This window comes from Phalacrocorax aristotelis, chromosome W (genome assembly GCF_949628215.1).
Source record: "Phalacrocorax aristotelis chromosome W, bGulAri2.1, whole genome shotgun sequence".
In the NCBI taxonomy this organism is placed as follows: Eukaryota; Metazoa; Chordata; class Aves; order Suliformes; family Phalacrocoracidae; genus Phalacrocorax; species Phalacrocorax aristotelis.
The window spans coordinates 26,132,941-26,154,730 of record NC_134310.1 but is presented as its reverse complement, the minus strand read 5'-3'; the positions used below and the strand labels follow the sequence as shown (position 1 = coordinate 26,154,730).

The 21,790-nt window shown below is 63.5% G+C and overlaps 3 protein-coding genes across 12 annotated transcripts; 1 reads left to right on the top strand and 2 right to left on the bottom strand.

Moving 5' to 3' along the window:
• Window positions 1–26: 26 nt before the first annotated feature.
• GIPC3 (GIPC PDZ domain containing family member 3) lies at window positions 27–2,991 on the bottom strand. Its single transcript, XM_075077985.1, has 6 exons — window positions 2,615–2,991; window positions 1,969–2,154; window positions 1,415–1,595; window positions 810–922; window positions 497–578; window positions 27–418 (listed from the first exon to the last, which is right to left on the bottom strand). Exons 1-6 carry the CDS (start codon window positions 2,870–2,872, stop codon window positions 267–269), a joined length of 972 nt encoding a protein of 323 aa, XP_074934086.1. The 5' UTR covers window positions 2,873–2,991; the 3' UTR covers window positions 27–266.
• Window positions 2,992–3,194: 203 nt separating this feature from the next.
• Window positions 3,195–11,492, bottom strand: HMG20B (high mobility group 20B). 5 transcript variants are annotated; one of them, XM_075077988.1, is made up of 11 exons: window positions 11,348–11,473; window positions 10,276–10,357; window positions 9,140–9,215; window positions 6,912–7,017; window positions 6,547–6,750; window positions 6,206–6,326; window positions 6,036–6,088; window positions 5,640–5,715; window positions 5,102–5,317; window positions 4,544–4,676; window positions 3,195–4,339 (listed from the first exon to the last, which is right to left on the bottom strand). In XM_075077988.1, the coding sequence occupies exons 3-11, from the start codon at window positions 9,175–9,177 to the stop codon at window positions 4,327–4,329; spliced, it is 960 nt and encodes a 319-aa protein (XP_074934089.1). In that variant the 5' UTR covers window positions 9,178–9,215; window positions 10,276–10,357; window positions 11,348–11,473; the 3' UTR covers window positions 3,195–4,326. The 5 variants fall into 5 exon arrangements, with proteins under 5 accessions (XP_074934089.1, XP_074934090.1, XP_074934087.1 ...); XM_075077989.1 differs by lacking the exon at window positions 10,276–10,357 and having other exon boundaries at window positions 11,348–11,492; XM_075077986.1 differs by lacking the exons at window positions 10,276–10,357; window positions 11,348–11,473 and adding an exon at window positions 9,622–9,670.
• MFSD12 (major facilitator superfamily domain containing 12) lies at window positions 11,104–20,785 on the top strand. 6 transcript variants are annotated; one of them, XM_075077975.1, is made up of 10 exons: window positions 11,107–11,516; window positions 15,559–15,769; window positions 16,710–16,833; window positions 17,077–17,274; window positions 17,538–17,630; window positions 17,731–17,823; window positions 18,549–18,719; window positions 19,003–19,097; window positions 20,286–20,619; window positions 20,652–20,723. In XM_075077975.1, exons 1-9 carry the CDS (start codon window positions 11,135–11,137, stop codon window positions 20,605–20,607), a joined length of 1,689 nt encoding a protein of 562 aa, XP_074934076.1. In that variant the 5' UTR covers window positions 11,107–11,134; the 3' UTR covers window positions 20,608–20,619; window positions 20,652–20,723. The 6 variants fall into 6 exon arrangements, with proteins under 6 accessions (XP_074934078.1, XP_074934082.1, XP_074934081.1 ...); XM_075077976.1 differs by adding an exon at window positions 19,476–19,606 and having other exon boundaries at window positions 11,110–11,516; window positions 20,286–20,785; XM_075077981.1 differs by having other exon boundaries at window positions 11,106–11,516; window positions 20,286–20,785.
• Window positions 20,786–21,790: the final 1,005 nt, after the last annotated feature.

The following is a 21,790-nucleotide window of genomic DNA, read 5'->3' as shown; positions in this document are numbered from 1 at the left end:
CATTGCCAGCCAGAGCAACAGCCCTTCTCCTCCAGTCTCTGCTTTAATGAGTTGCAGTCATTTCCCACTATGTTTTGGGAGTGTGCGAGAGGAGTTTTCGGAGTTGGGGGGGTGTGCAGGCTGGGTACCCCGCTGCACCCCCAGCACAGGGGACACACCTAGGTGCAGCTCAGGAGGGTGCAGGGGGCAGGATGGGGACCCCCACTAGCACTGCCAGCCACAGGTGGGGTGGGGATGCGGGTGAGGGGCCCTGCTGCCCCCCCCAGCTACTCCTGGCCCCCCTTGGGCTGGCAGACAGCTGCCCACACCTCAGCCACAAATTCCTGGGGGAAGGCAAACTCGCCCAGCATTGAGTCCAAGCCGCGGGCAAGCTGGGCCACACCAAGGCTCTCCTTCGCTGCCTCCACCATCGTTGAGGCTGGGGAGAAGGAGAGTCAGGGTCAGCAGTGGGTGGGGGGTCTGGGATGGGCACCCCCTGCCCACCCTGGCCACTCACCCAGCTCGCTGTCACGGATTCCCATGTAGCTCTCCAGCAGGTCATCTACCCGGCGGGCAGCTTCTTCCTCGAAGGGGCTGGGCTGGGGGTGAGGGGCCCAGCAGGTGGGTGCCAGGGGGTAGGGGCACAGCCCAGGGACCCCCTGACTCCCATGGAGCCATGCGCACATGTGCTGTATGCACAGGCACCCAGCAATGCACCCAAGGGAGGTACAGTTCAGGGTTCACCGAGGTGCATGAGGATGCTCATCCCCACCCTGGGCATGGCATGATCAGGTGTGGGATCAGGGCATGGGTCTCTGGGGGTCTCTTACCCCCTCCTCCAGTGTGGCTGGGCCCTGTGCCCGCAGCCGCAGCGTTTCCTTCCCGCTGGCTACTCTGCTCTCGCCCAGGGACTTGCTGCTCCGCATCCTCTGCCCGATCATGTCTGCACACCAGGGTGAGGGCACAGGCAATGCCTACCACCCCCTGCCCCAGCCATCACCCAACGCCAGCCCACGTGTGTCCCAGCACCCCGGGGTGGGGGACATATTGCAGGGGGAGCAGCTGCTCACAGGCAGTGTGGGCGTGAGGGGCACCCATGGGTGCAGGGTGGGGATGTGCACAGCAAAAGGTGCCCACAGGAGCCCAGGACGATGTACACAGCGGACTGGGGGTGTCCACAGGGAGCACAAACAGCTGTAGGGGCCCCACACACAACCCCGAGGACTGCCCATGTGGGTGCCCAGGCAGGGGTGCTCCAGGGCTTTGGTGTACACACAGGGTGGGGGTGCAGGCAGGGGTGGCAGACCCTGGGGAGGACCTGGAGTCTAGGGAGGGGCCTGTAGGGAAGGAGGATTACAGGGGACCGGCCTACCCATGCTCCCTGCAGGGATCCGCCAGTCCCCAGGGCAAGAGCAGTAAGCCCCCTTTGACTCACCAAAGGCCTTTTTGGGCTGCACGAGGCGGAGAGTGAAGGGCTGAGCCCGGGGCAGCTCCCGCAGCATTCGGGCTACTTCGTAGTGCCGGCAGCCCACGATGGTGTGGTCGTTGATGGCCTCGATGCTGTCGCCCACACACACTGTCTGGATGCGGTTGATGATGCTCCCCTCCTTGATTCTCTGGGGACCGTGGAAGGGGATGGGGTACACACAACAACAAATGGCACCACAGGAAGGACAGACAGATATAGTCCCCAGCCCACCCTGGATAAAAGCACCTCCATGGTCTCGCATCCTTCAGCAACTAGGTCAGGCAGGGAGGGGCCTCCCCCCAAGCTGCAGCACAGTAGAGAGAACACACACCTCCCACCCACCCCCCCCCCAAGGCCACGGTGGACCCGGGGGAGGGGGAGTCAGGGAAGGCGCATGGTCCCAGGGATGGGGTGCCAGCAGGGGATGTCACCCTGCATGGCCACACACCCAGAGCTGCCCCCAGCCCCAGTGTGGCCCCAGGATGGGGGGGTGGGGGTGTGTGGGGGTGTGTGTGTTTCACCTTGATGAAAGCGTAGCCAGCCCCATTGTCTGTGATGGTGAGGCCAAGTGCATCCTCTGTCTTAGTCACCTCCACCTCTTTCGTCTCGCCCCGGACGTGGGCGAAGATGAAGTCCTCCAGGCCGATCTGTCCCCCCAGCAGCTTCTGCATGTCCACTTTGTGCGTATTGAGTGTGCAAAAGAGGATCTGCCCCAGGGAACACCATCATCAGGCACTGGGGATGCCCTGGCAGGGTGTGGCGGGGCATCTGCAGTGATGGGACAGGAGCTGGCTATGGGAGGATCAGGCCAGGTCTGGGCACTGCCAGAGCAGAGGAGTCCAGGGACACCCAGCCTGGCCAGGGACCCAGCCCTGCACCCTCCCTGTGCACCCTTTTCTCAGCTCCAGGCCAGGGAACAGGCAGCCCCCGCTCCCTGCCTGTGTGCTGGGGGGCAGAAACTGTGGCACAAAACCACCCACCCCCTCCCCAGAAGAGATAAGACAGCCCTGAGATAAAAAACACTCTTTCCAGGTCATTTTTGGGGCTGCATTTGCAAGCAGCTGGGGACCTACAGGAGGGCTGGCCATGGATGGTGCCACAGAGTCCGCATCCCCCTTTTGGGTGCAAAGCTCCCTCCCCACACCCCAGCAGCCAGAGTCCCCTCACCTCAGTGGGCGAGATGCTGAAGACCTCAGCGATTTTGGCGTAGAGCTCCTTGACGTTCGTGAAGCCCTCGATGCGCCCTGTGGGGCTGCCGTGGGCCAGCTGCGTGTGAAACACCAGCCGGGGGCGGGCACGGGGGGGCCGGGGGGCCAGGATGCTCTCAGCAGCGGGTGGCTCAGGGGTCCCCAGCTCCTGCCCCACACTGTTCTCCATGGGACTGTCCTCCTGGGCCTGCCAGCCGTGCCTGCCCGCCTGCCGCATCCCACTGCCAATGCTGCTGAATTATGGATGGGTGCTGGCTCCCAGCTTGGCCGTAAGGCGATCCCGGGCCTGGGAACCAGATCCGATGGCACAGGTCACCCACGTGGGATCAGGTGAGCTCTGCCACACAGGAAGGGCCCCAGGCAGGCACAAGTAGGTGGGTGAGTGTACGGCACAGAGCCACCTCCATTGCACCCACCCCAGCCGGGCTGCAGCAATAAGCTCAGGGTTGTCACCCTTGCTCCACCCGCCAAAGCCCCCAGGATCAGGGCCAGGCGCAACGCTGAAGCGCCCTCTGAGCATGAACACACAGAGGCCAGGCTGGTTGTTTCTCCCACGTTTATTTGCTCCCATCTCCATCCCAAGCCAAGCGGCCACCAGGAGATGGCAACCAGGAGACTCATCTACAGAGCATGGACCTCGCAAGCAGGAGAAAAGCAGTCGCACACCAGCCCTGGGTTAAAGCCAGGGCCAGATCAACATAGTGCTAGTAAGAAAATAAGACACTCTCTAATTACACAGTCTGAGATTAGTGACAGGCAGCCCTGGGGACAGCCAACCTGAGCACAGTGCAGCCAGGACACAGCTGCCATCACAGTGGTCCCACGATGCAGGACAGGCTCAGGCAGGGAGGCAGGAGCCAAAAGGCTGTGCACTGACTGCCCCATGGGCTCCCTGCCGCAGGGAGGAAGGGGTCAGTCCCAGTTCCTTCTCCAGCATGAAGATTTCTTTTTGCCTTCACTGCTGCAGAGGGCAGGAGCTGCCCTGCCTGGTCCCAGAGGCATGGGGGAAGGAGAGGTGACAGGCAGGGTGACAGCAGCAGGGGGATGAAGGCACCCATAGAGCAGCAGAAAGGGGACGGGGGAAGATTAAATAAAGCAAAAGGCAGGGGGAAGGAAGCCTACCACCTCACCCGCTGCAGGACAGGGGACCAAGAGGCTCCATGGGCTGATCTATGAGCAAGGAGGCAGTGCCAAGCCCCGGGGGCCTGGCTGCCTCCCTTCCATCACAGGCCAGTTAACGGCACCCTCTGGGTCACCCTGGAAGAGGCTGATTCACTCTAGGCCAGGTAACCTGCAGGCGCCTCATCTGCCACCGGACAGCCTTTGAGGAGCCTCTGGCTCAGTGAGGCAGAGCCACAGGAGCTGGGGAGCTCACAGGAGAGGAGGGGGATGCTCACGCCCACCACTGACCACCTCACCCAGCACCACACCAGCTGGGGTCTCTCAGCCCTGTCACCACTTGGTCCCCAGAAGCTCAAGGTCCTCAAAGATAGTGCAGCCACAGGGCCAAGCCACACTGGGTCTGGGGAGAGTCACAGCCCACCTCTCCAGTGAGGTGCATGGGATGGAGGGGGAAGCAGCCGGACCACCAGCAGACTGTTCCTTGCGTGAGCTCCAAGGGACAGGGCTGTGGTCCGGCCAGCCCCAGGCTCCAGGACGGACTAGACCTCTTCACAAGTGTTCACTGAAGAGAGAGAAAAGCAAGGCTGAATTACAGGGTGTTGGCTTCTCTCTCCCACAATTGCCTGGAGGGGCAATGCGCCCCTCTCTGCCCACACCTTCCCTGCTGGGCTCCCATCACCCACCCTGACACGGGCTGGCCCAGTGGTGGCAGCACTCGCCAGGGCAGGAGGGCCCTTGGGCGCTGGCCTGGCCCTGCCCAGCTCACCTGGCTATCCGGGACAGGATCTCCTTGATGCGCACCACCAGCTTCTCATGCTGCAGCGGATTGCTCTCGATGGCGCTGTGCAGTTTGGCCATGTAGAAGTCCAGAGTGCTCAGTGTGGGGGTTTCCCCAGTGCCTATAAGGCAGCAGCCCAGTTAGCAGGGCCAGCAAGACCCCATCCAGCCCTGCCCATCGTGCTGGTGACAGGGAAGGGACCCTGAGCACTAGGTGCCATCTCCTGCAGCAGGAGAGAGCCCACACTGACAAAAGCCCAGGAACGACAGGATTTGGGCTAATCTCTGCCTTGTGGGTGCAGCTGTGACTATGGCTCAAGAGGACAGTTCCCAGCCTGCCCTACCCCATTATAGGGGAACTGCCTGTCACATCTGTGGGCTTCCCAAAGAGCCCCACATAGTGCTCCAGGATCCCAGCCCATCAGCAGATAAGCATTTTTCACGGCCCCATTGCCCCCACTTGTATGACATGCAGATCCCCAGTGCCCCTCCATGTGGCCACCAGGTCCCAGCAGCAGGCTGGTCCCCATGGCTGGCCCAAACTCACCAGGGATGGGGAGGGAGGCAAAGCTGGCAGTGAGGGCCTGCCGCACAGACTGGAGCTGCTGCTGCAAGGCCAGGGTCTGCCTCTCCTCCTGGGCCAGCTCTTGCTCCAGCTTCTCCTTGGCACAGTTCATGCTCTCCGTATGCTTCTGCAGGATGGCGTTCTGCTCCTCAAACTCTGTGTTCATCTTCCGCAGGCGCCGCAGCTCAGCCTCCCGGGCTGCCAAGACCGCAAGGCATCAGCAGGGTCGGCCCCTCTGACTGTCCCCACCATCCCAAACTCAATCCCTTCCCCAGCCACAACTCTTCCAAGAGGCTCAGCGCCACCAACCCTGGGGCTCCAGCCAGGACCTGGTCCCCCCCATCCAGCCTCACCAGGTTGGATATCCTCACACAGCCTGGATCTCACACCCAGCGCCAGCTGTGGACCTGTCTCACGGGATGCAGGCTGCTCCAGCAGCGGCATTGCTTGCTGCACCCGTCCCCCAAGCAAGACACTGCAGTACCAGTAGCCCCCACCCCACCACAGCCCAGCCCCTCACCTTTGTTTTGGTCCAAGAACTCCTCCGTGAAGATGGGCACATCAAAGGTGGAGAAGGTGTCACTGCACTCGCCAGCCTGTGAGATGGGAGGGGACAGATCGGGCAGGGCTGAGCCCACCGAAGGGGACCCCATCTCCTTGGGGCTGGGCAGAAAGGAGGCACAGGGACAGGGCAAGGGGTGGCCCTGCCTGGGCACACATGGAGGATGGGCAGAGGATGGCTCTGCTCTGCCTCCTGCCACTCCAGGCTCTGCTTCAATGGGAAGTTGGTGCCTTGAAGCACAACACGCGAGTCTCCCTCTGCCCAAAACTGCAGCCAGCCCCGTTCCCACAAGCTGAACCCAGCAGTGCCACGTGCCTCAGTTTCCCCACACAGGTAGCCCTGCCAGGTTCTTACCTTGTGCGGGTGCCCATTCAGCAGGGTGTTCACTGCCACAGAGCCAGCATCCTCTGGAAAGGAGGGAGCAGGTTACCCCCCAGAGCCAGCCTAGCATCCCTCAAGAGGTTCTGGCAGCACTCGGCCGGATCCTGGCAGCAATGCTGGCAACTGCTGCTGCCATAACTCACCTTTTTTAATCTTCTTCTCCTGGATCTTCTCTGTGCACATCTTGTAGGCCTCTGACTGCTGGTATTCCCGCAGCTCCTTCATGTACTGCTGCTTCTCCCGCTCTGCTTCATCCAGGTACCGCTAGAGTCAGAGAGGGTCCTCAGCATGGTCCAGCCCTGGGCTTCCCAGGGGGCTGCTGACCCCTCCCCACTACTCGAGGCCCACCTCCTGCTCACCAGCCCACCAGTATTGGGACAAGCTCCCTTTGTGGAGCTGCAACCAGGCAGCGAGCAAAAGGGTTTGGGGTGCAGGCCCTGGAGTGTGCTGCCCAGCCCTGGGGGTCTCTCCTGGGGGCTGGTACCTGCTTCTCTGAAAGCTGCAACTTGCTCCACTCAGCCCCCAGCATCTTAGTGATTTCCGGGAAGGGCAGGTCAGGATGCTGCGTGCGGATCTGCTCACGCCGCTCATTCAGGAACCGCACATAGCCTGTCACAGGGGCTTTGGGGCCATTGGGAAGGATCTTCTTCCTCTTCTTGCCCTTGGGCCAGCCCCTCTTCTTCACCGGCTGGCACCCAGCAAAGGGAAAGGGACAACCCGGCATGGATCAGAGCGCACGATCCGTCACTCCCGCAGGACACAGGAGCAGCCCGCAGACCTGCCTGGGCCTCCTGTCCCTTGAGGGAAGGTCTGGGCCGTGCGGGGAGGGGTGTGGGAACTGGAGCTCACCTCCTCCTCGCCGTGTGGTTTCTCACCGCTCGTCCGTGCAGACTCTCCCTTCTCCTGCTTGATGGTCACCAGGAAGTTTCCATGCTGAGTTTTGCCTGTAGCATGTCTGCAGCCAGAGAGTACCCGTCAGAGAGGGCTGGGAAACCAGCGGGACTGATAGCAACACATCCCCTAGCACACAGCCTTGCACTCACCAGATCCCCCAGCTCCTGCCTGCCCAAACAGCCCCCAAACCCACTGCCAGCCCTGGAGCCCGTTACCCTGTGTGGGGAGGCCACGGTTGAGCAATGAGGCTCAAGCAGAGCCCAACACCAGGCGAGCAGGGCAGTCCTGGGTACACAAAAGCTGCCCTAAGGTCCAACAACAACCCAGAGACCTTTCAGTGACATTTGGAAGGGGGCCAGGGGCCACTGGTGCTGCTCTTGGGGGCAGGTAACAGCAACGCTCGCATCCCCGCATGCCACCAGGGCTCAGGCGCACACCTCAGTGAGGAGTCCCAAGCGGCACGAACCAGTTGATCCTCCTCTGTGAGGGAGGAGGAGCCACGGGGGTTTGGATCCTGGCTCCAGGGGCACCACGGGGAAGCATCACCCACACCCTGGACAAGCACTGCTGGGGACAAGGAGAACTCTCAAGGCAGAGGACGAGGGCAGGGCACTGGTGCAGGCTCGACCCGCTCCAGCTACAACCACTCCATCAGGTTCCTGCTGCCTGCGCCACCACTGAGCCACCACCGAGACACACCGAGCGGCTCCAACACAGGGCTGGCAGCCCCGACTCCCACTCCCCAACTTGCTCCCTCGTCTTCACAGATCAGCATCTGCCCTCAGTTGAGGACGTGGGTCCAGCAGAGCCACCCTGCCCCACTGCAGCATCCCCCTAGGGCTCCCCAAGCCTCCCCGGCCCCTTCTCCAGCTGGCTCCATCCCACAGCAGAGCCCCTGTCCTGCTCACACCCCTTGGTCCCCAGCACAGCTCCTGCTCCATTGGAGCGTGTCCACTGGCAGAGCGTGGCCCGGCCCCTAGCATCGGGGGAGCCATGAAGGGCTCAAGCTTTGTGGCATGAAGCGCTCACTTGGGTTTCATCCAAGTCATGAGACACAGTAGCTAGCACCAGGCCAAGCACAAGACCCAGCAAAGAAAGAAAACACCGCTGTGTACCAAAAGCCAAACCAACACCGAGCCGTTCGGGATGCGCTCCAGAGTTTCCCTCATCTGTTCGTCATGTCACACACCCAGTGCAAACCCAGATCCCCTCAGAGACCCCAACCCACCACTACCAGGTTATTGCCCTGATGAGCCACCCTTGCAGTTAGTTTGGCGGGACCTGATCCTTACACCCCTGGGGATGCCGCCTGTAACCGCGCTGGGCCTCACAACAGAGTGGGCACCCAGCACAAGCTCTTCCCATTGGGATCTGAGCCTGACCAGCTGCCCTGCACCTGCTCACATGAAAGCGTATGGGAAGGTACGAGACCATCTCTTCTTCTGTCTTCTGGGAGAAAACGCCCCCCCCCGAGGCTCCACACAAGCAAGCCAGCCTTGGGCTTTAGCAGCTCTAACAGAAACATTCCTGTGATGCCCATGCAGTATCACCGTGCTCAGTCGCCGTGGCTGGGAATGCACCAACACCCTCCACCATCACACGCTGGATCGCTGCCTCCCCCCTCTGCAATCCAGATTCCCTGCGCGTCTAAGGATGCTTTAAAAAGTTATTTCAGGCAAGATTCCTCCTCTTATCTGAGCCTCCCGTGGCCGGTTCGCTCTGGCACCCACCTCTCTGAGCCTCAGAGGCGCTTCCCCCGCCCGCCCGTCCCGGAGGTGCCGCAGCCCCCGCCCTCGCGCCCCCCTGCCGGGAGGGACGGCCATCGACGCCAGCTCGGGACAGCACGCGGCTCGCCCCACGTCAGCGGAGACCTCGCCTGTCTTAGTCTCATGAGACGCTTCTTTGACACCAGGTCTCCGTTGCCCGGTGCCGATCGGCCTCGGGGGAAGCACGAGCTAACAGGGCAGGCGGGCGAGGAGAGGGCGGCGCAGCCCGCCGCAGGGCAGCGGGGTCCCCGAAACACGGACAAGACACCCCCCCCCCCCCAAGGCTTGCAAGGGAAGAGCGGCCACCCCTTAGCGAAGGACAAAGGGCCAGGACCGGCAGGGGACAAGGGGCCGCGGAGCAGCTCGTGGCCCGCAGGAGGGCCCGGGGGTCGCAGCGCGCGGGGGGGCAGCACTTACAGCATCCCAGGCGGCAGCTGCTTGGCGCTGTGGGCCATGGCGCCGGGGGCCGTGCCAGCACCGCTCGGTCAGCACCCTGCGGGACAGAGCCGAGCTGGCACCCGCGCGGCCGGGGGGGGCCGGGGGCGGGGGGGCTGGTGCTGCGGGAGCTCCACGGCGTAGCTCAGTGGACACCCCCCCCCACCAACGGCCCCCTCGGAGAGGCGCTTCCTCCCCCTCCCCCCCGGCGGGAACATCGCGGACCACCCTCCAGTGGCGCCCCCTGCCCAGCCAGCCCCCCTCCGGTGTCTCTCCCCGCCCGGGCCCGAGGGAAACCCCACCCCCCGCCAGCCCCCCGCCCACGGCGCCCGAGCACGAGCTCCAGCCCCCGCTCCCCCACTGACGCCCCTCCCCCCCTCGGGCCCCCCCCGGGCTCACCCTCAGGCATCGCCTCCCCCTCCCCGGGGCCCCAGCAGAGCGGGATCCCCCTCCCCAGTCCCCACCTCCCTGGCGCCCCCGCCGTCCCTCAGCCGCTCTTCCTCACCTGGCCGCGCCCCCCTATTATTATGTAAACTAGGAGCCTGTCTCGGCGCTTCCGATTGGCCGCTGGCGCCAAGCCGTGCAGCGAGCACCCTAACACAATTGGCTGCAGCGGTTTACGTCAGCGGTAGGGGGCGGGGCGAGGGAGGGGCGGGGCCGGCCGGCGCGGCGCGCGCGCGTACGTTAAGTTGGGTTCGACGCGCGCGCGTACGCTGGGTTGAGGCTGCCCGCCAATCAGCAATCGGCGCAGGGCCGAGGACGTGTTGTGGGGAGGGCCGCTCCTTAAAGGGGCAACGGCTCTGCGGAGCGCCCCACCGCGACCGAACCGCCGCGCTTCGGTGGCTCCAGTGTTCCCTCACTGCTCCCAGCGCCTCCAGTCCCAGTGATCCATCCTCCCATTGCTCTCAGTAACCCCAGTGCCCACCTCAGGGCTGCCCCAGTGACTCCAGTTACCCTCTCCCACTGCTCCCAGCAACCCCAGTACACCTCGGCTGTTCCCAGTGGACCCAATGCCCATCCTTGGGGTCCCAGCAGCCCTGACACACCCCACCACCGCTGCTCCCACTGACCCCAGTACAGCTCATATTGGTCCTAGTGAACCCAGGTACTGCCCGTACTGGTTCCAGTGAATCCAGTATGCATCCAGTTGGGGGTCCCCATGATGCCAGTGGTCACCTCTGAGTCCTAGTCACCCAGTACCTACTCAAGAGGAGGTCCCAGTCACACCAGTACCCCCACACTGCTCCCAGTGAACCCAGTAATCACCCAAGGGGTGGTCACCCCTGAGTCCCACTGATCCCAGTACTCATTCCCACTGCTCCCAGTGACCCCAGTGCTGCCCACAATGGTCCTAGTCACCTCAGTATCTACTCAAGAGGGGGTCCCAGTCACCCCAGTGCCCCCACGCTGCTCCCAGAGAATCCAGTATCCACCCAAGGAGTAGTCACCCCATGGTCCCAGTGACCCCAGTGCTGCCCATAATGGTCCTAGTCACCCCAGTATCTACACAAGGGGTGGTCTCACTCATCCCAGTACCCCCACGCTGTTTCCAGTGACCCAGTACTGCCCATAATGGTCCTAGTCACGCTGGTACCTATGCAAGTTAAGGTCCCAGTCACCCCAGTAGCCCCACACTGCTCCCGGTGACCCAAGCACCCACCCCAGCAGGGGGTCCCCATGATCCCAGCAGTCACCCCAGCGCGGGGTCCCTCGGCCCGGCCCCCCTTAGCCCCCAGCGTCCCAGTGACCCCGGCACCGCCCGCCCCCCCCCCCCCGGTTCCAGTGCCCACCACCAGGAGACCCGGCGACCCCCGCACCCCGAGGCACCCCAGCCCCGCCCCGGGGTCCCGGAGCCCCCCAGTGCTGCGGGGTGCGGCCCCCACGCGGGCACGGCTCGGAGCATCCTCCCCGCCCCCCCGGTGCGGGAGGCGGCGGCCCCGCGGGGGACAGAGCCGGCCGCGGAGGGGGAGCACCGGGATGGCGGGGCCGGGCAGCGCCGCAGCTCCGCCCCGCCCCGTCCCGTCCCGTCCGGTCCCGGGCGCTGCGGCCCGGCGGCGCGGCATGGCGGAGCGCCCGGCGGCGGCGGCGGCGGCGGGAGCGGGAGCGGCGGGGCTGCCGCTGCGGGCGCGGCTCAGCTTCGCGGCCGGGCACTTCCTGAACGACCTGTGCGCCTCGCTGTGGTTCACCTACCTGCTGCTCTACCTGCACGCCGTGCTGGGCTACGGCCACCGCCTGGCCGGCGCCCTGCTGCTGGCCGGGCAGGCGGCCGACGGGCTCTGCACGCCCCTCGTCGGCCTCGAGGCCGACCGCGCCGCCGGCTGCGGCCGCTACGGGCGGAGGAAGTCCTGGCACCTCGCCGGTGGGTGCTGGGGGGACGGGGGGGGAGCTTGGCTGGGGTGCTCTGCGTCGGGGTGAACGCTGGGGGGGATGCCCTGTGTGGAGAGGAATGGCCGCGGGGGAGCCCTTCTGGGGCGCCCTGAGTGGGGGGGACCAAGGGTCCCTTTCCAGGGTGCCTGCGGTGAAAATGGGTGGCCCCGGGGGAGCCTTTCTGAGGTGGGGATCAGCCCGAGGGAAGCCTTCCTGGAGACCCCTGCCTGGAGGGGGGAACAACCCCCATGGCAGTGAGGTGGGGACTGGGTCCTCCCAGCTAGAAAGGGGCAGCTCCAGGGGTGAACAGAATTGGGTGCTATGGAAGGGGGCTGCCCCAGGAAGGCTTTCCTGCACGCCTCTGTGGGGGTCCTGGGGAGGGTGGACCAGTACCAGGCAGTATCAGGGCTGGGGTGGCAGTGCCCTGGGTGCAGGGAGTTGGGCCTGGGGTACCCTGCATGGAGGGCAGACTGGGAGGTGTCTTTCTGGGGCGCCCCATATGGAGGGGCAGCACTGCCCAAGGCAGTGGGGTGGCGACTGGGGTGCCACATGTGTAGGGGACAGCAGGGTGCTCTGGTGTGCCCTGGGCACGGATGGCTGAACCCAGGTGGGGAAAGGGCACTGCAGCGTCCCCATCCTGCCTGGGCACTGTCCCATGCCACAGCGGTGGGGGCTGCCCGGGTGCTCACAGCCCAGGGCTCCCCGCTGTCCCTGTGGGGTGGCAGGGGACTGCAGGGTGTTGCTGCGTGGGGGTGGCATCGAGTCGGTGTGAGAGCTGTGTGCTTAGCTGGTTGATGCTACAGCAAAAATGAGACCGACAGCAAAATCTGGGCTTTCCCAGGAGCCCGGGGGTTTACCTGGGACTTGCCTGTGGCAGGCAGCTCTTGGTTGTCCCCATGGGTCACCCTGGGGCGTGGGGCCTTTGACCATGCCAAGGCTGGGCACCCCATGTGCTGCATTTGTGGTCGGCGCCTGGTGAGTAAGGGCCCTGTGGGGATGTGGAGGAGGCATCAGCTCAGTGTGAATTATTAGCAGGCGCTCATCTTGCATCATGCCCTGGGGTCAAAAAGTGCAATGAAGTGCAGGAGCTGCTGCAATGAAGTGCAGGCTCTGTTGGGGTCCTTCTCTGAGGGACAGCGTGACCTGGAGAAGGGTCCTTGGTGCTGTGAGCTTCGCAGAAGCCTGCCCGGGCCCTGCTGACCTGGAGATGGGGAATGGGGCAGTTAGCATGAAGAAACATCCATTGACGGCCAGAGATAAAGACCCTCAATGCTTCCTCCCATAACGGCATGGTAACGCCTGAGTGCCGGCTTGTTTGGAGTGGACCCACTCGGGAGAGAGGACGGTTGTAGTGTGGGTGCTCTTATCTTCATCCTAAATTTATCTCGGCCAACCACTTCATGCAACCAAACGACAGCCTGATAAGGTGCCTGATCTCCCCGGAGTTTTGCTTGGCGAGTCGGGGAGAGTTTGGCGGGGGCAGCTTCACCCCCCGCTGTGGAGTCAGCTAGATCTGCGTCCTAGATTTAGGGAAGTGGCTGGAGCTGTACTTCACCCCCTCCCTGGGCAGGTCCGCTCCAGCTGGGTGCTGTGTAGCATGCACCGAAGGGGAAGTCCTGAATCACATCTTGCCACAGGGGCTGCAGCTACCCCCGCTGTGGGGAGCAGAGCGCCCTGCCCAGCCCTGCCTGCTTCAGTAGCACGGGTGGAGGCTGGAGGCACGGATGGAGGCTGTGTTTCCCTGGCTGGAGAATGGGTTATTCCTGTAAGACCTATAAGGTGGGGTCTACCCCACTGCCTCCCTTGGCTGGCCATGGTGCGACCGAGTCAGGCAAACCTGTTGGAACCGGCTGTGCTGGTACCTCTCTCAGCTCACTCGGTCACGCTGTGGTGAGATGCTTCGCGTGGGAGCAGGACGGCTCCTCTGGTGGCAACTCGTGCTCAGATCAGAGGAAACGCGGTGAAACCGCAGCCTGAGGCGGCACGGGGGGAGATACCACGAGTTGCTATCGGTGGCATCTCCCCACCACAGCTCTGGGCTGCCAGTGCTGGCAGTCCTGGGTGGCTTGCCCGCACACCGGCCTGCCTGCTCAACGGGTTTTTTTGGGGGGCAGCTTGCTTCTGCAACAGTGTGGGAAGGATGAGCAGCTGTTTGCTGCCTGTCTGAGCCAGTCTGGCAGCGCTATACCAAAATCCCTGCCTGGGGCACCTGTGCTGCACAGCACATGATCCTACCCGACAGGGCCAGGTGAGAGCCTGGACCTCTGCTGCCTGCCCAGGGGTGCTGCACGGATGGGCAGGGTGGTCTTGGGGGGCTCCCACGGCCCTGCCTGGGAGAGTGGGTGGTCCCCAGGACCCCTGTGACTCACAGTGAAGCCACGTTTGCTTGGGCAGACCCAGGGATATGCGGGTGTTGGGCTGCAGCTCTCAGCCCTGTACCAGAGGAGCACGGCTCCATGGGGGTGGCCTTGGTGATGGGCACTGCCTGTCCCTGGGGGCCATGAGGAGGAGGGAGTGACAGGAGTCTTGCGCATGTGATGGCAGCGATGGCTCGTGGGTGGGTGCAGCTCCTGCACCAGCTCCACTGGGAACATGGGCAAGTCCCTCACAGCCCTCGGAGGACTGCAGAGCCTGACCCTGTGGGACCCTGGGCCTGGGCAGAGGCAATAGCCTCCCTGATCCTCCAGGCGGGGCTTGGTTAAAACCAACAGCCCCTGTAACAGGGAACAAACCAGGTCTGGTCTGGTTTGAACCTTCTTGGACTCTTCCCATCCCGGTGGCTTGTCTGGGGCAGAGACACCGTGGTGTGTCCAAGTCCCCTGTCCTCAGGGGAGCTCCTGGAGCTCCAGAGCTGGCTGCGAGCTGGTGCAGGGCAGCACCCTGCCGGGGTCCTTGCTCAGGATGGATCTGAGCCAGGTTGTCGCTACCTGCCCTCTGTGCAGGGAGAACCACTTTGCCCTGGCCCTGCAGCAGCGGGGGTGGCTGTGCCATGCGGAAGCGATGGGGAGGAGAAGTCATTCATGAAGAGGATCTTGCAAAGTTCTCAGGAGAGAGGACCCTGGGGACCTGGCAAAGCAGCTGCGGGGTCCCCCTCAGCTATAGGGACAGGTTCCCATGGCTCACCCAGTGAAGCTGAGGACATGCAGGACAGGACAGGAGACGTGGCTGTGTCCATGTCAGCACCTGGGCCTCGGGAGCAGCAGAGCATCTCAGGACATTTGCTCCATAACCTTGTGAGAGGGGGAGGAAGAAGCCAGCCTGTCCCTGCCTGCTCCATGCAGGCGTCCCCACGCGGTCACGCTGCGGCAGAGGGAGGAGCCTGGCTCTGCTGTCCCTGACTTAGCCAGGACCTTCCCATGGCTGAGAGCCCAGAGTGGGGGGCAGATCTGCTCTTGTCCTCCCCCATCACACTGGAGGTGTCCCTGGCCATCACTCTGCAGGTGACTTCTGGAAGCATGGAGGGAGTGGGGCTCCCTTAGCCAACCCCACAGGAGAAGGGACAAGGGGACAGACTGGCTGGCCCTGTGCCTGCGGGACAGCCCGGAGCCCTCCTGGGCCTCAGGGTGCCTTATCGTGCTTGGGCAGGCGTCAGGGCAGCGTGTGTCCTTGGGGCTGGATATCTGCAGGCTGGAGATGGGGAGAGAAGCCCTTGGTGGCTGCATGTCCTGACAGCATGAGGGTCTGTCCTCTGGCGTTTTGAGGGGGACATAGTGGGTGTGACTGGTGCTGTACTTTGTAGGGGGAACTTAACTGGGGAAAAGTCTCCTGACCAGTGTCTGTCTGTCTGTCTCACCGCTGGGTACAAGAGGGAAGGATGTAACCCTGTGCAGGACGGCATGAGGGAGTGGTCTGGGGCTTCATGTGTCTCACCTGGCTGGGCAAGGGGGCCCACCTCCCTCCCCAGCCCTGTGGGGTAGGACCTGTCCTAGCAGAGGGCTGGTTTTGTCTGTCTGTCTGTGTCTGAGCTGGCTGGGACTGTTGGAGTCCCAGGGAAACAGGGCTTGCAGCCTCTCACCACTCCACTCTCTTCCCAGGCACCACCTGCGTCCTTGTGTCCTTTCCCTTCATCTTCAACCCCTGCCTGGGTTGCAAGGAGAACACACCGCAGTGGGCAGCCTTCATCTACTACCTCCCCTTCATCATCATCTTCCAGTTCGGCTGGGCAGCCACACAGATCTCGCACCTGTCCCTCATCCCTGAGCTGGTGACCAGTGACCATGAGAAGGTGGAGCTCACAGCTTTCAGGTGAGCACACCCAGACCTAGGGGCACAGAACACAGGGGCACAGCCCTGCCTGTGCTGGTCCCATCACCTGTGAGACAAGAGGTCCCCTGGGTGCCATGGGCCTGATGTCCCGTGTGCCATGGCACTCTTGAACCCTCGGTACAGCAGGACCTGGGCTGTGTGGGTGTCCTGCAGGATGTGTCCAAGTGACACTGGTCCTCTGGGTTGGTGGCCCAAACTCTTTGGTGCCAGGAGGGAATGTCCTGTTGCCAGGGATGTTGCTGACACAGCCCGTGGGGCACTTCGCCTTCGGGACCGGATGGTGACACAGGGGAGGAGCAGACCCCCCTGCCCAATGCCCCCAGGAGAGCGGGGCACGGCCCTTGCGGCAGTCCCATAGGTAGTGATGGCCCCAGGGCCCGGCTGGGCAGCGCGTGCAGCTCTGTGTGCAGAGTCCGGCTCAGTGCCACTTATCTGGCAGGATCAGGCTGTGGGAAGGAGCGTTTATCAGATGGAGCAGGGCTTGGTTATGTGCCCCGGTGGGAGGAAGTTCCCCTTCCGGCAGGCAAGCGGGGACTGCAGCACAGCCAGGCAGGGAGGGTGTGGGGCAGTGCTGGGGTAACCTTGGGGCCAAGGGGTCCGGGTCTGGAAGCACCAGGTTGGGCAGCTTGGGGCATCCTTGGGGCAGAGGTGAGCTGTGACTGGAGGGTGGACAGGCTGACCCAGAGGGATCTTGGTTTCCTCCCAGTTGTGCCCCGAGGCTTGGACTGAGCATGCTGGGAGGTACACGAGTAAGGCTGGTGCCTGGCCTCTTGGAGGTGTCACCTCAGCAATGACCCTCGGGTGAAAAGCTGGCTGTAGCATGCCTGGCTTGGAGGGCAGCCTTGGGTTGAGGTGTCCTCACCAAGCCTGGAGCTGTGCTTGTCTCTCTGCATCACCCTGCAGTGCTGTTTCCCCCCAGGTATGCCTTTACTGTCATGGCCAATATCACTGTGTATGGCCTGGCCTGGCTCCTGCTGAACTTCCAGGTGGACCAGCCTGACCACACAGAGCACCTAGGCATCCAGGATGTCCCAATATTTCGGGTATGTGGCAGGGCTCAGTCTGGGGTCCTCTCTTCTCTGGGTGGGACATGGCTGAACGGGGGAGGTACTGGAGGGAGCAAAATAGCAGTGCCCTAAAATTTCATCAGAGGCACTGGGCAGTGGTGCCACTGAGCTCTCCCTGGGTTTTTGGGAGCTCCTCTCTACCCACCAGGCTGCTGTGGGATGGATGGTGGGCAGGCAAAGGGCACCCCATGCTATGCTCACCCCCTCTGCCTCACCCAGAACCTGTCTCTCATTGTGGTGGGGCTGGGGGCCGTGTTCTCCCTCATCTTCCACCTGGGCACCAAAGAGAAGCCGTACCTGCCGGGCTCACTGCCCCAGCTGGAGGAGAGCACACCCCTGCTGCAGAAGGAGCCTATGAGCCCCCCGCACCCACTGCTGATCTGGAAAGACTGGCTGCTGGAGCCTGCCTTCTACCAGGTATGGCTGTGGTCAGGGCTTGCAGTGCCTGTCCTGGGCTGCTGACCTGCCTGGGTGCTGTGGGCATCCTCTGGCCATGGGACATGCCCCTGGTGTGGGTGGAGAGATGGGCTGAACTGGGCACCCACCTACCACATCAGGGGGCTGTCCCCTTCTCAGTGGGCATCTGTGCCATGACTGGGTTGAGCATGGAAGGTGCCAGCCTTCCCTACCTCCAGTTTGCACAGGCGGAGCAGTGCTGCCCTGTCTCTGTCCCCTCACAGGTTGCGGTGCTCTACATGGCCACCCGGCTCATCGTCAACCTGTCCCAGACCTACATCGCCATGTACCTGACAAACTCACTGGGGCTTTCCAAGGTGAGCGCAGGGCAGGTCGCAGCCCACATGTCAAGGTTGTGTGGGCAGGGGTCCTGTGCTCTTGATCCAGAGCTCATCTTCCTGTCCTCGCCTCTTGCAGAAATACATCGCTACCATCCCCCTGGTAATGTACATCAGTGGATTCCTCTCCTCCTTCCTTATGAAGCCTGTGAATAAGTGGATAGGTCGAAATGTGAGTCCTGGGGGCCTGCTGAGGTTTGAGTTAGACCCAAGGAGAGGCCTAGGGGCCAGATCTTGACTGCACAAGTGAGCAGAGCAGTCAACACACCTGAGCCTGGCCAGAAAGCATGGACCCCTCTTTTATCCTCTACAGATGACCCCCTGCTGCAGTGTGGGTCGTGCTGGGACGGTGTGGGTGATGGTCAGGGTGAGGGGGCATGGGCCTATCCTGCACATCTCTGAGGTTGGGGAAAGTGACGTGAGTCCAGAGTCAGCCTGTCCTGTCCAGCCCTGACTGGGCTGGGAGAGCCCCATGGTGCCCACGAGAGGCAGAAGGAGGGTTTGGCTGAGCCAGCCTGGGCAGGTGTGGGTGTGGGGGTCTGCAGTGCCAGCAGGAGGGCGCTGCCCCTCCGGTGCCTCATCCTCCACACTGCAGTAAGCACCATTCCTCAGAAAGCCCCCACCTCTCCTACCAGCTGGGTGTCCCCGTGCCCTACGCAGGCACCCTGTCTACAGCTCTGCTGGGGGCTTAGCTCTTAGGCTGCAGCCAATGCTGTAGAACAGCCTGAACCACTGCAAGACTCTTGCTGTTTGGGGGGGATCCTTGTGTAAAATCAGCTGGGAGAGAGCCAGGGCTGTCCCCCATGCCCTCCCCACTCACCCCTGCCTTGCTGGGTGTCAGACGAGCCAGGTCTGAGCTCTCCCTTCTCCCTCTGTCCTCACGCTGGCCTGGAGCAGCTGACCTACTTCGTGGGCATCCTGATGATCTTGGCCTTTGCCTCCTGGGTGACCCTGGCTAGGCATATGGGAGCAGAGATCTATGGGGCGGCCGTGCTGCTTGGGGCTGGCTCTGCCACTATCCTGGTCACCTCCCTCTCCATGACAGCAGACCTCATCGGCACCAACACGGTACATCTGCTCCTCCTGGCCAGGATGGACAGGGGTGTCGCAGCGGGGCTGGAGCCCACAGGGTGGGGTGGTCACTGGTGCACGATCGGGGGGACGATTGGATTGGGGGGATGGAGACCCCTGTGAGGGGCTCCGCTGTGAGGGTGCGGGGAGCCCTGTCCCCTGTGCCCAGGCTCTGCTGTAATATGGGCTCTGCCCATGAGAGGGCACAAGGCTCTCGCTGCTGGCACCCGCTGGGCTGGCCTCAGCACAGCGGCCAATGAGGTTTCCTCTCCCCTTGCAGCACAGCGGGGCGTTTGTATATGGGGCAATGAGCTTCACGGACAAGATGGCCAACGGCCTGGCTGTGATGGTGATCCAGAACCTGCACCCATGCCCGTAAGCATCCCTGCGGGGTAGGAACCCTCCCAGTGCTAGCTCCTACCACATCACCTGGGGGCCAGGCAGCAAATGTCCCTGGTTTGTAGTGAGAGACGGGTGAAAACCAGCTCTGATTTGTCTTAAATCCTTCCTCGACTTCTCTTCTGGCCCTAGACAAGGGCCGCATCACTGGGATGCATGATGGGGCTGGGGATCTCAGTGTCCAGGGTGCTGCCCTCTGTCCTTGCCCTGCACCTTTCCCTCACATCCCAGTGTGAACTGGTCCTGACACCAAGGACATGGGACCACTGTCACCAGCCCCGAGACGCTTGGGCAGCAATGGGCCAGGCTCCAGTCCTGGCCACACTAAGTCACATCCCTGGCCTTTCCCTGCAGGACTGAGCTCTGCTGCCCTGCCTGCATCAGCTTCTATCACTGGGTGATGGTGTTGGTCACCGGAGGCATTGCCATTGCTGCTATCGGCTCTCTGTGCTGCATCATGGTCTGGCCCATCCGTGTCCGCTACCGTGAGTGGGGCTGGGAGCACCGGGGAGGGGCAGGCATGTGGCTGGGGGCACTGGGAGCCCCATGTCCTGTGCCAGCCTGGGCTAAAGCAAAAGTGTCTTTCCAGATGGCCCTGGCTGTGGGGAGGCGGCGGGAGCCCTGTCCCAGCGGGAGGTGCTGTGGCAGGGCAGACTGCGGGGACACTCGCGGCTCTGCCCGCGGGGAGACCCTCATGGTAGGAACACGGGGCAGGGCCACTGTCCCACTTCTGCTGCTCCTGGCCCTGGAACGGGGGGCCGTGTCTGCTTGCTGTGCCTTCCTGGAGGGCAGGATCCACGCCTGCCTGGCCCTGCAGTGGCCGTGCTGACCCTGGCACCCCGTGGGTCACTGAGGGGTGGCAGAGGCTGCTTCACCTTCTGGTAGCCAAATATGGGGGCAGGGGTTGGGGATGGGATGCCCCTTGCCTGGCTGGGGACACAGGCACCTGTGCTCGGTGCCAGCTCAGCAGCTGCCTCTCTGCCCAGCTGGGTGCTTGCGCCTTGCTCTGGGGAGAGGACAGACCTCCCCACGCTGCCTTGGGGACGTACTAGGGCCCCTCATGCCAGTGGCAGGAGAGTCCAGAAGGTCCAGGCCAGCACATGGTGGGTCACCCCCGCAGCTGCAATGGCTCCTAACCTGTCCCTTTCCCTCCCATCCCCACAGATGCTGTCTGCCTGCAGGGACTGAGCGGAGCAGGGACCCCCTACGGAGGGACGGAGAACACGGAGGGAAGGATCCAGAGTGGCACCGTGAACTGAGCAGGGCCTGTGTCCTTGGCCTCTGTGGCGTCCACGCTGCTGAGCTCTGCCCAGAGGGACCCCCACGGCAGGGGATGGCACTGGGACAGGGGCGCTGGGCTCGGGGGCCTGTTGGCCCCTGCCCTGTCTCACTGTCACCTTGCACCGGACTCGTGTTCCCCCCGCACACCCCCGTGCCCTGCCCGGGCACTCGTGAAGGATGTCGCCCTGTGCTTGCACAAGTGTAACACTAGAAGGCCCTTGGCGGGGCTGCGGGGGTCGGCCCCAGCACAGGGGATGGACACCTGCCCCTGGGTTTTAATCTTCTTTTATAAGGTCAGTATGTACAACCAGCACTTTTTAAGGGAGGCGAAAAAGGAGAGAAAACCAAACCAAAACAAAAAACCAAAGCACCTCTAACCGTGGATAAACGCCCTTGGTGTCTTCCCGGGGCCCTTCCCTGCTCGGGCAGGGCCCTCAGGGCCTGGGCTCTGCTCCTGGCGGTGGGGGACCCCCACGGCTGGGGGGCAGGAGCAGGGTAGGTGGTTTGGGTGTGCACAGGGCTTTTGGGGTTTTGACCCAACAGTGCTCCGCCTTTCTCCTTTACTCCTCCAGGGGGAGGAGGGAACGCTCCTCTCCAGCACGGCACAAACGGCAGGGAGGCCCGCAAGATGGCCACCCTCAACAACGATGGCGGGTGCGCCCGCAAACAAAATGGCTGCCATGCAGCAGCGCTGGAGACTAATTATTGGTTCTTGTGCGGGTGTCCCGCCTCCTGGGGCAGGGCAACCAATGGGGGCTCTCCTTGCCTCAGCGGGGCCTGTGCCGCGGAACCCGTGGGCTCCCCGGCGTCGGGGCTAGCTCGGTGCTGCGGCCGGGAGGGCCAAGCTAGACCGGGGCTGTGGGGCCAGGCTGCTCCCGGCCGCGGAGGCTGCGGCCGTCCCCCACCCCCACCCCCCTGCCCCCGCTGAAGTGAAACCGAGAGGCCTGGGCAAAGGCCAGGCTGCGGCAGCTGCGGGTGCGACCCCGTCTGCCATAAGCCTTTGGCTAGGGGGAAATGAGGAGCGAGGCGCTTTCCCGCTGCCCCTCCGGAGCAGGAGGGGTCTGCACCCGGGTGACGGCTGGGAGACCCTGAGTGTAACCCGGGGACAAAGGGGCCGTTGGCCAGGACACCGGAGCCAGGGAGGTGCCACTATGTGGCAGCACCTTCCTTAGCCCCTTGGGTGGGCCGGAGCTGAGAAACGAGGCCACCCCAACCCGGCAGGCTGGGGGGTGATGGAGGCTGTGGGGGGCCCGGTGCCGCCCCTGGGAGCACTCTGCCCGCCTCGCGGCCCTGGCTGGTGCCTCCTGGGCCGGGCTGGGGACGGTGCTGGCACCCCAGGGTGCAGCCAGCCCCATGGAGCAGCATACATCCCCTCTTGCTCGCCGAGG

Bases quoted from the DNA above. Each gene is read 5' to 3' on its own strand.
- GIPC3 (XM_075077985.1), bottom strand. From the start codon at position 2,872: ATGCGGCAGGCGGGCAGGCACGGCTGGCAGGCCCAGGAGGACAGTCCC. The intron at 1,596-1,968 runs GTGAAACACACA...CACGGTCCCCAG, and splicing joins CTGGCTACGCTTTCATCAAG to AGAATCAAGGAGGGGAGCAT. The intron at 419-496 runs GTGAGTGGCCAG...CCTTCTCCCCAG, and splicing joins AATCCGTGACAGCGAGCTGG to CCTCAACGATGGTGGAGGCA.
- HMG20B (XM_075077989.1), bottom strand. From the start codon at position 9,177: ATGGCCCACAGCGCCAAGCAGCTGCCGCCTGGGATGCT. The intron at 7,018-9,139 runs GTAAGTGCTGCC...CTCTGGCTGCAG, and splicing joins CAGCTGCCGCCTGGGATGCT to ACATGCTACAGGCAAAACTC. The intron at 4,677-5,101 runs GTGAGTTTGGGC...GCTGCCTTATAG, and splicing joins TGCCTCCCTCCCCATCCCTG to GCACTGGGGAAACCCCCACA.
- MFSD12 (XM_075077981.1), top strand. From the start codon at position 11,135: ATGGCGGGGCCGGGCAGCGCCGCAGCTCCGCCCCGCCCCGTCCCGTCC. The intron at 16,834-17,076 runs GTATGTGGCAGG...TGCCTCACCCAG, and splicing joins AGGATGTCCCAATATTTCGG to AACCTGTCTCTCATTGTGGT. The intron at 17,275-17,537 runs GTATGGCTGTGG...GTCCCCTCACAG, and splicing joins TGGAGCCTGCCTTCTACCAG to GTTGCGGTGCTCTACATGGC.